Raw genomic sequence first — 14,679 nt, 5'->3', positions numbered from 1 at the left:
GCATTACAAGAACACAAAGAGGATTTGGAGGATTCAATGCTCGAATTTAGACATTCGACCAAGCTCCAGATGCTTCAAATCATAAATGGACAAGAAGATGATGCTCAACCATATGGCGCGACTAGCGAACCACAGGGGCAACTTAGTCTTCCACTGCAAACTCCAAGGTTTAAACTGAGATCAAAATGCTGCAAGGTTCGACCAAGTGCTCGACCAAGTGACCTACTGGCGTGACTATGTCGAGATACTAAAACAGAACTAAAATTCAAAAGTACCGAGAGTCTCGATGAAGTGGTTGACCAAGAGACCTTCTAGGGTGACTATGTCGAGATACTGAGAATTCTTGAAGACCGAGATACTGGAAATCTCAACCATCAACTTGACCATCAAGACCCTAAAGTGCGACGAAGTCGAAGACATTGAAGATTCAAATCCTTGACTTCCCACAAGATCCAGAAAGGGTGCGCACAAGAATGACAGAGGAGTGACTTGGTCGATAGCGACAATCTTCTATGCGAGATTTGTTGTAACCTTTCCTAATTTGTAAAAAAAACCTTGTAAACCCTAGAGCCTATAAGTATTTTCTATGAGTACAAGCTCTGGGTTCCTCTTTGGCCTCTCTTAGGTGAGTGACAGACTTAGGAAGTCATTAAGAGCCAAGATAGAATAGGAGTAGAGTAGTTTTGGTTTGTGTATGGAGTGTCCGACGACCTGTGACAACCAGCGGCGTTCATGCAATAGCCGTGTATAATAGGATCACCTCTTGTACTTCTTGCATTAATGACAGACGTTTGGAATGATAAAGGGATGATCTTTTTACTCATACTGTCATTTATATCTTTCAATTTACTGTTTTCCATTTACTTGTTGTATGTTTGATGAAAGGTTGTAGATAAGGATAAGCACTGCTACGTATCAGTCAGAGGGAAATAGTCGGCTACAGAGCCACGAAGGTGTTCATTATCATTGAGACAGGGTATACTCCGATTCCCAACCGTACTCCAGACGGTTGGTGCACCCATGCTACCCTATTCCCTCATTCGCCCCTCTCCTACTATAGCCCGCTTGGGTTAGTATTTCTATGGAAGTCTGGATGGGCGTAGTTAAAAGCATGGTGTCCAGTGTTTGATTCAGACTATAGTATTGCTTTATAGGTGTAGGGTAACTTATAAATTTACTTGCTTTACAGTAGTATAAATTTATTTGCTTTTGTTTATATGCTTCTTGGTAGTTGTTAGACAATCACTATTGCAAAATACCATCTTTCACTTCTTTTTCATACAAGGAATTAGTAACCTAAGTTGGAAGCGGTTTAATAACTGTGCTGCAAGTCCCGGAGGATCGATACCCGACTTACCCACTTTCTACTGAACTTGGGATAGTTAGGTTTTATAAATATTATTTTTTGTAGTTAAGGACCCAAGCCTTGGTGACCCTACCATATAGCATCATAAATTATAGGAAACAACATACATACATATCATTATATCATGCACCCACTTATTCATGACATACATGTTTTCTTATCCATTCTCATTCCTATGGCTAGAGTTCTACTTTTGAACATGGGGCATTGGTCCTCGAATCCAAGAGGTTACTGCAAAAATGTGTTTTAAGTACTGGAGCATTGGTCCTTAGATCCAAATAGTTCTTGCAAAAAGTTTTTTCAAACACTAGGACATCGGTCCTTTAATCCAAGTTGTTATTGCAAAAACATTCTTCAAATACTAGGGCATTGGTCCTCAGATCCAAAAGGTTATTGCAAAAATGTGTTTCAAACACTAAGGCATTGGCCCTAAAATCCAAGCAATTCTTGCAAACATATTTTTAGAATACTTGGGCATCATGCCCCCAAATTTAAAATAGTCACTTTCAAAGTTGACCTAACTATATCATTCATTCAAGTGGTCACATCCAAATTGTCCTAACTACCTTGTTCATACAAGTGGTCATATCTGAATTTTCGTGACTATCTCGAACATTCGAGTGGTCACATCCTAATTGTATTGACTACCTCGTTCATACGAGTGGTCATCTGAATTGTCATGACTATCTCGTTCATTCGAGTACTTGCATCCAAATTGTCCTGACTATCTCATTCATACAAGTGGTCACATCCAAATTGTCCTGACTATCTTGTTCATACGATTGGTCGTATCCAAATTATATATCCTTACTATCTGATTCATTGATTAGTCATCTTCAAGTTGTACTAACTACTAACATTCAAAATGCTCTGACTATCTTATAGGTTTGCAGCAATTAGAGTTCCCCAATCTAAGTAGTCATCTTCAAGTTGTTTTGACCATTCCAAATGTTTGTGGCAATTACAGTTCCCAAAGTCTGAATGGTCCCATTCAAAATGCACTGGCTATCTTGGAGGTTTGCAGAGATTAGAGTTCCCAAATTCGAGTAGTCATCTTTAAGTTGTTTGGACCATTTTAGATATTTGTGGCGATTACGGTTCCCAAAGTCTAAATGGTCCCATCCATCCAAAATGCTCTAGATATCTCAGAGGTTTGTGGCAATTAGAGTTCCCAAATCTGAGTAGTCATCTTCAAGTTGTTTTGACTATTTCATAAGTTTGAATGGTCCCTTCCAAAATGTTCTGGCTATCTCAGAGGTTTGCAGTAATTATAGTTCCCAAATCTGAGTAGTTATCTTCAAGTTGTTTTGACTATTTCAAAAGTCTAAATGGTCCCTTCCAAAATGCTCTAGCTCTCTTGCAGGTTTTCGGTGACTAGAGTTCTCAAATCTGCGTAGTAATCTTCAAGTTGTTTTGATCATTACAAGTGACTAAATGGTCCCTTCCAAAATGCTCTGGCTATCTCGGAGGTTTACGATAATTAGAGTTCCCAAATCCGAGTAGTCATCTTCAAGTTGTTTTGACCATTTTAAAAGTCTGAATGATCCTTTCCAAAATGCTCTGGCTATCTCGGAGGTTTGCAGCGATAAGAGTTCCCAAATATGAGTAGTCATATTCAAGTTGTTTTGACCATTTCATAAGTCTGAATGGTCCCTTCTAAAATGCTCTAGTTATCTTAGAGATTTTTGGCGATTAGAGTTTCCAAATCCAAGTAGGCATATTCAAGTTGTTTTGACCATTTTAGAAGTCTGAATGGTCCCTCCCAAAATGCTCTGGCTATCTTGGAGGTTTACGGTGATTAGAGTTCCCAAAATCCAAGTAGTCACCTTAAAAATTGTGTTGGCAGTCTTAGAGGCATATCGTATTGATAGTTCCTAAATCTGAGTGGTCCCCATCCAATTTGTTTTAACTACTATGGAGGCAGGTGGCATTGAGAGTTCCTGAATCCAAGTAGTCCCATTCAAGTTGTGCTAACCACTAACACTCCAAAGTTGTACTAATCACTAACATTCCAAATTGCCCTAGTTATCCCTTCTCATCCCAAATTATCCTAACTTTGATTGAATGTAGCTAAACCAAACAATGCTAAGTAGACCTGGAATCCATACATCCTTTTTTATATAAGGCCCAAAATAAAATCTATGTCTTTTATCTTTATAGGCTTATTGCTGAAAGATAACAAGAAGACTGCTTTTCCTATCATTTTAAGCAATGAGCCTATAAAGAGGGGCAGCTGTAGACACCCCAATTTTAACTATGCTTCTTTTGCATAGGGTCTCTTTATTTTTTTCCTCATCGTATGAAAAATAAAGTAAACTTATGGAGGCTCTTTGTAACAACCTTGTAATTTTATCCTAAAAATGGGGTCAATTTTTTATTTTCATTCATTATCTCATTTCAAGGAATTGAAGGGTCCTTAGGATAATGTTTTATTTTATTTATTCCATTTTAGTATTATATTAACCCGGATCCCTATTAATAGCATTTTTTTCCTCCTAAATTTCAATTAGGTCCTTTTACATTTTTTTTTTTCTTATTTGGCCCTTTATTAAACATCCTTCTTACGATAACATTCTTTTAATTAAGTCCCCTTTTTACCATCTCAATCTTTGCATATTGTCCAACTAGGTCACGTGTGGCAATTACTATAATCAAGTCCTTGTATTTGGGAAAATTCTCTTTTTATTCATCATTTATACAAATATGCTAGAATAGATGGAAATACATCATACAGGGAAATACAAATATAGGGAAATGCATCCTAAGGAAACACTAAAATAATAAAAAACACAAGGGGGGGGGGGGGGTCGAATAAGCATCTTACACACAAGAACATCCCAAGCATTTCCGAAAGATATATGCATCCAAAACAGAAAGCATATCAAGCATGAAAGGAAATAAAATAATGCAATTAATTAGATAGATTTCAAAGATTGGACTGTATCCCTCATATCTTCATCTGATGACTCACTAAGAAGGGGAGAATCGGCCAAATCACACAATGAGCGGGATTTCTTGCTATAGGATAGACGGCACGCACATGGGAAATCAATATAAGGAAAGGGTTGGAATGGAAGCTTGGTTTGCCGCCTAAACTGGCTAAAGACCCTGACCCTATAAATAGGGGGCCTTACCGAGAAAGAAAAGGACACCAACACATGGGAAAATAGAAAGATCAAAGAAAAAGAGAGAGTTTAAAGGCAATGTCTGAGAAATTCATAGTGTGAGAGCTACAGTGAGAATTGCAGAGAGATTTCCACGCAACTAGTGTGGAAATTTCGGGAAGAGTTCAGATAGAGGAGCACAATTCAGAGGTTGGTTCCCACATACCAATAGAGTGAAGCCTCTCAAAAATCAATTCAAACACACAAATGGATAGGCAGCAGCATTCAAAAGTCACACCATAACATTCACCCAGAAGGATAGAAGAGTTACAGCCAAGACCGAAGAGAAGAGGACTCAAAGTTGGTGGAATTGAAGATCTGAGGTGAGTTTTCAGTTCTAATTGGGTTCCCTGTGCTTAAATTCATATGAAAACAGTCTGCATGAAGGATTTGATCTACTGAACCATCTAGTGACCCGACCCATTTTGAGAGCCCTAAAACCCTAATCATTGGGGCGTGTTAATCCGTTTGACTTGCCTACTATTTGACCCAAATTGTTGGCTCCCTAGGACCTAGTTCCACTTGGACCTGGGACCATTGACCCATTTTCAAAATAACCCAAGCCTCATTCTTGTTAAAACTTAAAGGACCCTAGGCCCAGTTTTGAAACACCTAAACCCCCAACCGTTTTAAAAAATACAATGAACCACGTGTCACCGCCACATGGTGACACATGGCGCAATCTGAGTCTAGTATTCCAAGGGCGACAAGACTCAATCTCAGCTGTCCAATATGTATTTTCTTTAGATGGTCAGATCTTTACCACATCAACGATCCATGTTTCCTGATCTCAGTCAACCAGATGTTGACACATGTCAGGGGTGACGTCATGCTAATGTCATTCTATTTCAAAAACTCCAAAAAGAAAAATGAAAATAAAAAAGGCCATGTGTCACAATTGTGGGTGGACACATGACACCCATTAGTTGACCCGGTTTATTTTAAATGAACCGGTTGATCCTGTCCACTCTGAATGAATCGGTTGACCTGGTTCACTATTTTTTTATTAGTTTATTCATTTCATTTATTATTTTAAATTAGTTATATTTATCTATTATTTTAAAAATTAGAGAAAAATAGAAAAAAATCACAAAAAAAAATAAAAATAACAAAGGAAAAAAATCTAGAAAAATATTTTGGAAACCAAGAAAAATATTTCAAGTCATTTTGATTCAAAAAATGAGGAAAAAGGCTTTGAAAATCCTAGATATTTTTGAAAAAAATGATAAAAAACTTTGAAAATTTTCTACAAAATTTTTAAAAATCTGGGGATATTTTTAAAATACATTTTTGACTATTTTCTTGATTTTTGGGTGGGTGTGTTTCTATAATTTTAAAGAGGGCAATGGGGCATTTTTAGACCTCACTTGTATCAACATTGACGGGGGTTTTTCTTACAACATCCCCTCTTTTGGAGGTCTAATTAGACATTTCTAAATCACAACCAGATTTTGATAACTGAACTCTTGATCCCATTCTTGGTATACGCAGACCGAAACTACTGGTTCCTAATCGGTTTAGGTTTAATCTAGAGGTCAATTAATTGAGTAGTAATTAGGTGTTCTAACCACGCCAAAGAAAATAGGTTAGTGGTGACTCCAAATTCAAAATTTTCAAAAATCATATATTTTATCACCTCGTGGTCCCAAGCCCGCTCTGAGCCGAGACATCGCGACATATATTAGTAGTGAACTAATGATAGTTGATACCATGACTAAAGGATTGCCTTCTAAACAATATAAAGATCATGTGGATCATATGAGGCTTGTTAGTTAACTCAATATGTTAAGTTTGCTTCTTCAATTTTGTTTGAAACATTAGCTTCAAAATAAAGTACATTTTTATGTGGCTTATAAGTTCATTCGTAAAGTATTAGCTCATAAAATGGTCTTTTAAAAAAATGTCATATAATGTAACACATGAAAGGAAGTGTTCCATTTAGAGGATAAAACCATCATAATTCATGTATTGAATTCTTCTTTTGAGATGGAGCTTTTCATGGCTAAAGTTATTTGAAAAGTGGTCACATATATATTTTGGTTAGCAGTTTATCATCTATATAATGTTCTTGGTTGTGCCAGAGAATGTCTCTTCTAAAAGAAACTTAATGTGGCTCACTTATCCCACACTTCTAGATAAGACATTATTTATCTTGGTAATAATTAAAAAGTATCATCACACCCAAGTAATAATTACTATGCTAATTAAGTGTGTTATTCGAAAATAGGCTAGAAGACATAATTCAAGTATATATATTATGTAATACAAAAGTGGTATGGTACTTTTTTACTTGAGCAACTATATATGGAGGTAGATCCCTAAAATTTTGGTCTTAATATAATTGTACTTGAACAAAATTTTTTTATTTTTTTTTCATTTTATTCATTTTAGAAGTGCCTCCACATGTACAATGGCTGAGAGCTAGGGGCAAACTAAGAAAGCCACCCAACCACATCACAATGTCTACAATAACGATATGTAGTATATAGAAGTGCAGAGGCCAGAATAACCGCTCAGAATTATGTATGCATATATAATATATGTGGATGGGTGAGATATCGATGGATGCATGTATGCATGCTTAATTAATTAATTTGAAATTGATTAATGCTTGATTAATCAATTAATTAATTAAAATATATATTTACAACATTGTTGTTAATGTTGATCAGATTCAGATGACACCGAGGTTCTTAAGGCCAAGAACAACCCCGACCCCAATAATGTGACCCACACTGCCGCAGGCCAGTGTGTCTGCGAGGGTGAATCCAGCTGGGTCTCCCGTCTGCAGCCCTGATTCCCTCGCCTCCAGCTTCAGCCCCGCCGTCGCCTTCCTGTTTGCCGACGGCGCCAGCCCGAACCTCCCGGCAAACAGCATCAGGCTTGTTGTGCTCACCATTATCTGCATATTCGTAATTTATATTTGTATATTCATCACCTTCTCGTTTAAGATAAAATACAATATTCAGCTCTAACTCTTCTAAGGTTTAGCAAAAATATATATAATAATCTGTGCATAAACTATATATATATATATATATATATATATATTAAAGTAACACATAAATATTGAAAAACTAATAATTAATACCTAACATATATTTATAACTTAGTTTATTGTTCGCTTTTAGCATCCTAGAAAATTTTTATAATATATGTATGTATATATGGTGTGAAAAAAATTAAGCTTGATTAATTATATAATACCAAATTTGTGGGTGAGCCAATGAAACCACACTTAGCGCCCAAAGCTCCCTTCCCCTGGCGCCGCCCCATAGGCTGAGCTGCTGCTGCCTGCGGATTACGTAAGTGCATGCATGTCAACCATTTAATTGTAATATATGTGTTTTAGAGAGAGAGAGAGAGAGAGAGAGAGAGAGAGAGAGAGAGACTAACGAAGGTGGAATGGAGGAGTGAAACAGGTGGTGTGGCTGAAGGCGTGTTGGGCCTTAGGCCGCTGAAGCTTGGGAGGGAGAGAGAGTTCATCGTCACAGTGGCCATTTTCTGATCAGTTGAATATACGCAGGCACGGTGCGTGTGTGTATCCGCGCTTTTCTTCTTTCTTCTTCTTCTTCTTCTCCTCGACGGATAATGAATGGCCACATGCGGTCTTTGTGGCTTCCAAACGGATTTGCTTAGATACTCCTTGCAGACGTGTCGCCATCCTATTGCCTTGCCTAATCCCATTGGATAGGATTCCTTTTTCTGCTTTAGCTAGGAATATATATATATATATATATATATTCACCAAAAATAGAAAAGAAGAGGGACTTATGAATTGATACTATTTAATTAATTGTCCATCTCGTAGTGTAGAATTATTTCCGGGAGGGTTGATTGAATTTGGAAGGTTGGGCCACAGAGAATTAAGGCCGGTCATCCAATTAAATTAGAGGATTGAAAAAGCTCACTTCTCTCGAATTTGATAAAAGGATAAAAATATTTTTTATAATTTAAAAAATATTTTCATAGATTTTAAAAATATCATAAATTCTTCTTAAGATTTGTCAAAAAAGCCATCCTTTTAAAAACTTGAGTTTTTATAAAATATAAGAGAAGATTTATATCTTTTAAAAAATTTTAAAAAAAGTCCTCACAATTTTTTAAATCTCATAAAAGATTCCTAAAATTTCTAAAACCTTTACAAAAGTTATTATCTTTTTATCAAATCTTGGAGGAAGTTAGTGTCATTTACACAGAATATTATGATTAAACTAAACTATTTAATAATTATGATATACTGAAATACTTTCTCTATAAGTTCATGAAAATCAATAGGAAAATTAAAAGAGAATGCACATCAATTATCCATGCAACTCCACTCAGCATTTGCAATGCCAATAACTCAAGTTTGACTCACAAATTAAAGTTTAAATAAATTGTGTGCACGGTACCTATAATGGTAGATGAGTTGCCTGCTCTTAATCAACTTAGAAGCACTCGAATCATTAAGGCAATAATTGGGACACATGTACCGAGAGAGTATGGTGAAGCAAAGAACAAGAAAGAATTTTGTTTTTGAATTCCTCTGTATTATTTTCCAAATTGAAATATATTTGTTTGGTATTTATCCTCACTGAGTTTCAATCACATCCAGTGACTGAGTGTTCCTCTCCACCCATCAGTGGTATCAGAGCATCCAGGTACACCGGAATTCGCCAAACAGAGGCGAACAGAGGAGAAGTTCAATTTTCTCCCAGTTTTGAAGTTGCTCAAAATTCAAAATTGAGCATACTATTTTGAAATTCGACTCGAGTAGATTCTAGCGGTGAAAACCACGTTTCAAACGGACACCGAGAGATTCCGCACGTGCTTCCATGTGCCTCCCACGAAGATAGCGTCCTTCCCACGCGCCTTACGCGCCGATGAAGACTCTAGCAGACGGCGACACGCGCCTCACGCTCCCGCACGTGTCTTCTTCGCCCAATTTGCGACCCGGATCCGCGACTCGCAAGTCGGATCCGTACTCGAGCTTTGACCTGCATCCGACCCCCTCCCAGTAGCGGACACACAGCACACGCAGAGAACGCCACATGGCGTAACGAGATCATTAACGCTGTTAAACGGCCGTTAAGTTAAACCGGTTAGTTTAAAAATTCACCAGAATTTCCTGTAGCCGGTTCAATAATTTTTGGACCCATTCTTTGCAAACCAAAACCAGTTCCTAAGGTTTTTCAATCTTTTGAATTTATTGGTGGTATTAGATTTACCAAAATTAGCTCCTATCTCTCTATTTTTATATATTGAATTCGATGGCTAACGGTACTACCCAATCGGTCATTCCAAAATTGACCCGAGAGAAATATGACAACTGGTCGATTCAAATGAGAGCCCTTCTAGGTACTCAAGATGTCATGGACATTGTTGAAGATGGGTACAGAGAAAGCCCATCAAAAGAAGCCAAAGCAGATATGTCGGATGCTCAAAGAACGACCTTGCGAGCCGATCGAAAGAAAGATTGCAAGGAAAAATCCATAATCTACCAAGGCCTTGATAAGGCCACGTTCAAAATCATCGCCTCCGCGAAGACATCCAAAGAAGTCTGGCACTCTCTCCATCGAACATACAAAGGTGTAGTTAAAGTAAAAAAGATTCGTCTTTAGACATTGCGAGGTGAGTTCGAATCTCTACAAATGAAGTCTACTGAATCCATTGCAGACTACTATACACGAGTAATGGTAGTATCAAATCAAATGAGAAAAAATGGAGAGATTCTCAATGACGAGAGAATTTGTGAAAAAATTTTGCGATCTTTAGATCCAAAATATGATTATATAGCTGTGACCCTAGAAGAAACAAAAGACTTGGAAACAATGTCTGTAGAAGAACTTGTGGGCTCACTCTAAGCCCATGAGCAAAAAGTCAATAGAAGAAGTGATGATAAAGCACTGGAGCAAGCTCTCCAAACGAAGTTGTCCCTCACTACAGATAGATATGACAAAGGGGGGACGTCACAACAAGGAAGAGGATGAGACCGAGGATCTCGTGGAAGAAATTCTGAAAATTTTTAACTCCAGAGAAGGTGGCAGAGGCAGAAGAGGTCCCACTAGAGGAGGACGAAATCAACAGAACTATATCCCACAAGGCAGAGGACAAGGAAGAAGAGGAGGATACAATAATCGCTCGAATGTAGACAAAACAAACATTCAATGCTACAATTGTCACAAGTATGGACACTATAGCAATGAATGTTGGGGGCGACAATAAGAAAAGGTTAGCGAGGAGGCCAACCTTTCCGAAATTGATCATGCAGATGAAGAGTCGTTGATGCTGATGGCACACAATTCAACTCCCCAGGACCGAAGCATTTGGTACCTTGATTCTGGAGCCAGCAACCATATGACTGGTAGAAAGAACTTATTCTTTGAACTTAACGAGAAAGTTCAGGGGGAGATCTCTTTCGGCGATAATTCTAAAATCCCAGTCCAAGGGAGAGGAGATGTTTTGATCAAACAAAAGTCTGGAGATCATGCTTACATCTCTAACGTCTACTATGTGCCAGCCATGAAGACTAATATACTTAGTCTCGGACAGCTCGCGGAGAGAGGCTATGGAATTATCCTCACTGATAAGTAGATGGTGATAATAGATGCTCGAGGAAAGCTTGTAACTCGAGTTCAAATGGCAAAGAATCGAATGTTTTCGCCATCCAACATGATATGCCAAGGTGTTTGAGCGCTATCATTAGCGACAAAGACTGGCTATGGCATCTAAGGTATGGGCATTTAAACTTTGAAAGTTTGAAACAATTGGGAAGCAAGAAGATGGTGAAGGGTTTGCCCAATATCCATCATCCAAATGTGATATATGAAAGCTGTATTTTGAGCAAGCAACACAGAAACAGCTTTGGAAAGCAAGCCGACTGGAGATTAACTATGCCGCTCCAGCTAATACACATAGATATGTGTGGTCCACTAAGACCATTTTCGAATGGACAAAATCGATACTTCCTCACCTTCATCGATGACTACAGCAAGAAGACCTAGGTCTACTTCTTGAAAAGGAAGTTAGAGGTATTCAATAAGTTCAAAGAGTTCAAAACTCTTATGGAGAAACAAAGTGGCTACCGCATCAAGTCACTCCGGTCAGACCAAGGAGGAGAATACAAAGATGAGGCTTTCTTGGAATTCCTTAGACAACAAGGGATTCAGAAACAGTTCACACCATCATACACTCCCCAGTTGAATGGTGTAGCCGAAAGGAAGAATTGCACAATCCTTAACATGGCTAGAAGCATGTTAAAGGATAAAAATGTGCCCAAGAGTTTTTGGGCAAAAGCAGTGTTATGTGCATTTTATCTGCTCAATAGGTGTCCGACGAAGAGTCTTGATACAAAGACACCATATGAAGCCTGGAGTACTCACAAGCCCAGTGTGAGTCATCTTAGGGTGTTTGGCTCCATAGCCTACGCCAAGATCCCAGAAGCAAGAAGGACAAAGCTAAATGATAAAGGAGAGAAGTGTATCCTTGTTGGATACGGTGATAGCACCATGGGATATCGACTCTACAATCCCATCAACAAGAAAGTCTTTCACAGCCGGGATGTCATCTTTGAAGAAAATGAATCTTGGAAATGGGATCAAGTTGAATGTTCCAAAGATGCGGAATTGACACTTGAAGGAGAAGAACCTACACAGACAAGAGAAGTGGCTATTGAGCCACAAATTCCTGAGCTGTAGACACCTCCACATGGTTCACCACAGAGGAATGAAGCTCCATCACCAATAGAGCGTGAAATCTCAGTCATGAGACCTAGAGGAGCTCGAAATCTAGCCGATCTGTATGAAAATACATAACCAATGGAAGAATATGTTGCTCTAAACTGCCTATTGCTAACTAGCGACCCAATTAGCTTTGAGAAAGCTAACGAAGAAAACAAATGGAGAAAAATGATGGATGAGAAGATTCAATCCATCAAGAAGAACAAGACTTGGGAGTTGACAAATCTCCCGAAGAGCCGCAAAACTATTGGTGTAAAATGGGTCTACAAGACCAATAAGAACACTCAAAGAAAAGTCCAGAGATACAAAGCAAAACATGTTGCCAAGGGTTATAGGAAGAAAGAAGTGGAATTGATATCTTGCAGAACATATGATCAAATTGCTGACATTTTCACAAAACCACTCAGGCATGATATTTTTGCAAGACTGAAAACAATGCTCAGAATGACAAAGTTAGGAGAGTCAAGTTTAAGGGGGGATGTTGAAGATTAAACTTGAACAATGGGACAGTGGCAGCAAAAAAAATTTGACTGCAGCGGCTTCATCAACCGGCAGCCCACCTCCATTGAAGTTAAGCAAGATTTGGCCACCAACCTTACCAAACTAGCCACAAGTGTTGCAATCTAATTCCCACAATTGTTGATTATATTGTTGTATGTTTTACTATAAATAGGTGTGTGTATGTATTGTGATAGTGTGGTGTGTTGAGAGTGGAAAGCCAGTGAGTGAGCGAGAGATTTTATTTTTGAATTCCTCTGTATTATTTTCCAGATTGAAATATATTTTTTTGGTATTTATCCTCACCGAGTTTCAGTCACATCCAGTGACTGAGTGTTCCTCTCCACCCATCAGAAAGTTGGATTGTAGGAAAAAATCATGGACTGTTTGGTCAACGATATGATCGACGATTTTGGTCTCGAGAGATAACCGTCGATGGTTTCCTTGAAGCTGTTGATGGTTTTTAGTCTGTAGGGGAATAGCTCTCAATATTTAATCATCAACGGTTTTCTGAAACTGTCGACGGTTTCGTTCGGTGCTAATCATGGATTTTGACTTTGGAGATCGGTAGATTGGGAGATTTGAGAGGATTTTCCTCCCAGGATTGCTATAGGAGTGTTTTAGATATAGTCTAAGTCATCTGTATGCATGGGGTTGATACATAAACTATATTTGTAACCCTTCATATAAGATTGACGAAATGATAGTGAAAATCAGCAGCTTGCTCCCGTGGACATAGGCACATTGTTGAACTATGTAAATTCTTGTGTCATTAATTTTATTACTTTCCTTTATTCTCTTTGTGATTACTTGTTTCAATTTGTGGTTTTTACTGCACATTGGCATTCAACACTTTGCACAACAAATTGGTATCAAAGCTATTGGTTGCAATGGTTGGGATTTCTTCTGCGAAATTTGATGTTGTTAAGTTCGATGGAACAGAACATTTCAGACTTTGGCAAAGGAGGGTTAAAGACTTATTGGTGCATTAAGGTATAGTGAAGGCTCTATACAAAAAATAGTTGAAAGGTATGGACAAAATGAGTTGGAAGGAGTTGGAAGCGAAAGGTGTGGTTACTATTACGCTTTTTCTGGCCAATGACGTGATGTTTCACATCATAGATAAGGAATCTCTAGTAGAAATTTGGTTGAAACTGTAGAGCCAGTATATGTCCAAGTCTTTATCAAAGAAAGTGTATCTTAAGCAAAGACTCTATGGGCTTAAGATGGCAGAGGGTTCAGACCTAAATCAACACATCAATGTATTCAATTAAATCATCAGCAATCTGAAGTGGGTTAATGTGAAGTTCAAGGATAAAGACAAAGTATTGATGTTAATAAATTTCCAACCTACATCTCCTAAGTATGAGAATCAGGTTACAACTAACATGGGGGAAAGTGAGTTTGGAGTTGAAGGATATCATAAGTGCCCATTTGAGTTTTCATTAGAAGAAGAAGGTCAATGACTAAAACACTCAAGGTGTGAAGGCCTTTTAGTGAAAGGTAATCAAGATCATGGGAGAAGCAAGTTTCGAGGTGGACTGCATAACAATAAGGCTCGGTCCAATTCCAAAAATAGGAAGGACGTGTGCTTTTTAAGTCGAGAAAAAAAAGGCACACAAAATTGAATTGTCCAAAGAGGAAGAAGAGGAATGCTGAAAATGAAAAAAGTTCATCAAATACAACGAATGTAGTGGAAGAAGAAGACTTTAGGAGCGGTGATGGTGATATGCCCTCGGTTTCATCCAGTTCAGACGAGTTCACAGATTCTTGGATCTTAGACTTAGTGTGCACTTACCATATGAAGCCCAACAAATACTGGTTCACCACTTACAGATTGGTGAGTTCTAGTTCTATTAATATGGGAAATGATGCTGCCTACAAAGTTGTCGGAATGAGAAACATCAGAATCAAGATGTATGATGGTGTC

The 14,679-nt window shown here is 38.1% G+C and overlaps 1 protein-coding gene across 1 annotated transcript; it reads right to left on the bottom strand.

Moving 5' to 3' along the window:
- Window positions 1-6,871: 6,871 nt before the first annotated feature.
- Window positions 6,872-8,135, bottom strand: LOC131160672 (photosystem I reaction center subunit psaK, chloroplastic). The gene is made up of 3 exons (XM_058116527.1): window positions 7,927-8,135; window positions 7,738-7,824; window positions 6,872-7,432 (listed from the first exon to the last, which is right to left on the bottom strand). The coding sequence occupies exons 1-3, from the start codon at window positions 8,029-8,031 to the stop codon at window positions 7,205-7,207; spliced, it is 420 nt and encodes a 139-aa protein (XP_057972510.1). The 5' UTR covers window positions 8,032-8,135; the 3' UTR covers window positions 6,872-7,204.
- Window positions 8,136-14,679: the final 6,544 nt, after the last annotated feature.

The sequence above is a fragment of the Malania oleifera genome, chromosome 7 (assembly GCF_029873635.1).
Source record: "Malania oleifera isolate guangnan ecotype guangnan chromosome 7, ASM2987363v1, whole genome shotgun sequence".
In the NCBI taxonomy this organism is placed as follows: domain Eukaryota; kingdom Viridiplantae; phylum Streptophyta; class Magnoliopsida; order Santalales; family Ximeniaceae; genus Malania; species Malania oleifera.
The sequence above is the reverse complement of the archived record's forward strand: the minus strand, read 5'-3'. Positions and strand labels throughout refer to the sequence as shown.

What these genes read in the sequence shown, in the direction of transcription:
- LOC131160672 (XM_058116527.1), bottom strand. Translation starts at nt 8,031, where the DNA reads ATGGCCACTGTGACGATGAACTCTCTCTCCCTCCCAAGCTTCAGCGGC. An exon ending in CACTCCTCCATTCCACCTTC is followed by an intron (nt 7,825 to 7,926) that starts GTTAGTCTCTCT and finishes CGTAATCCGCAG; the next exon opens with GCAGCAGCAGCTCAGCCTAT. An exon ending in TTGGCTCACCCACAAATTTG is followed by an intron (nt 7,433 to 7,737) that starts GTATTATATAAT and finishes ACGAATATGCAG; the next exon opens with ATAATGGTGAGCACAACAAG.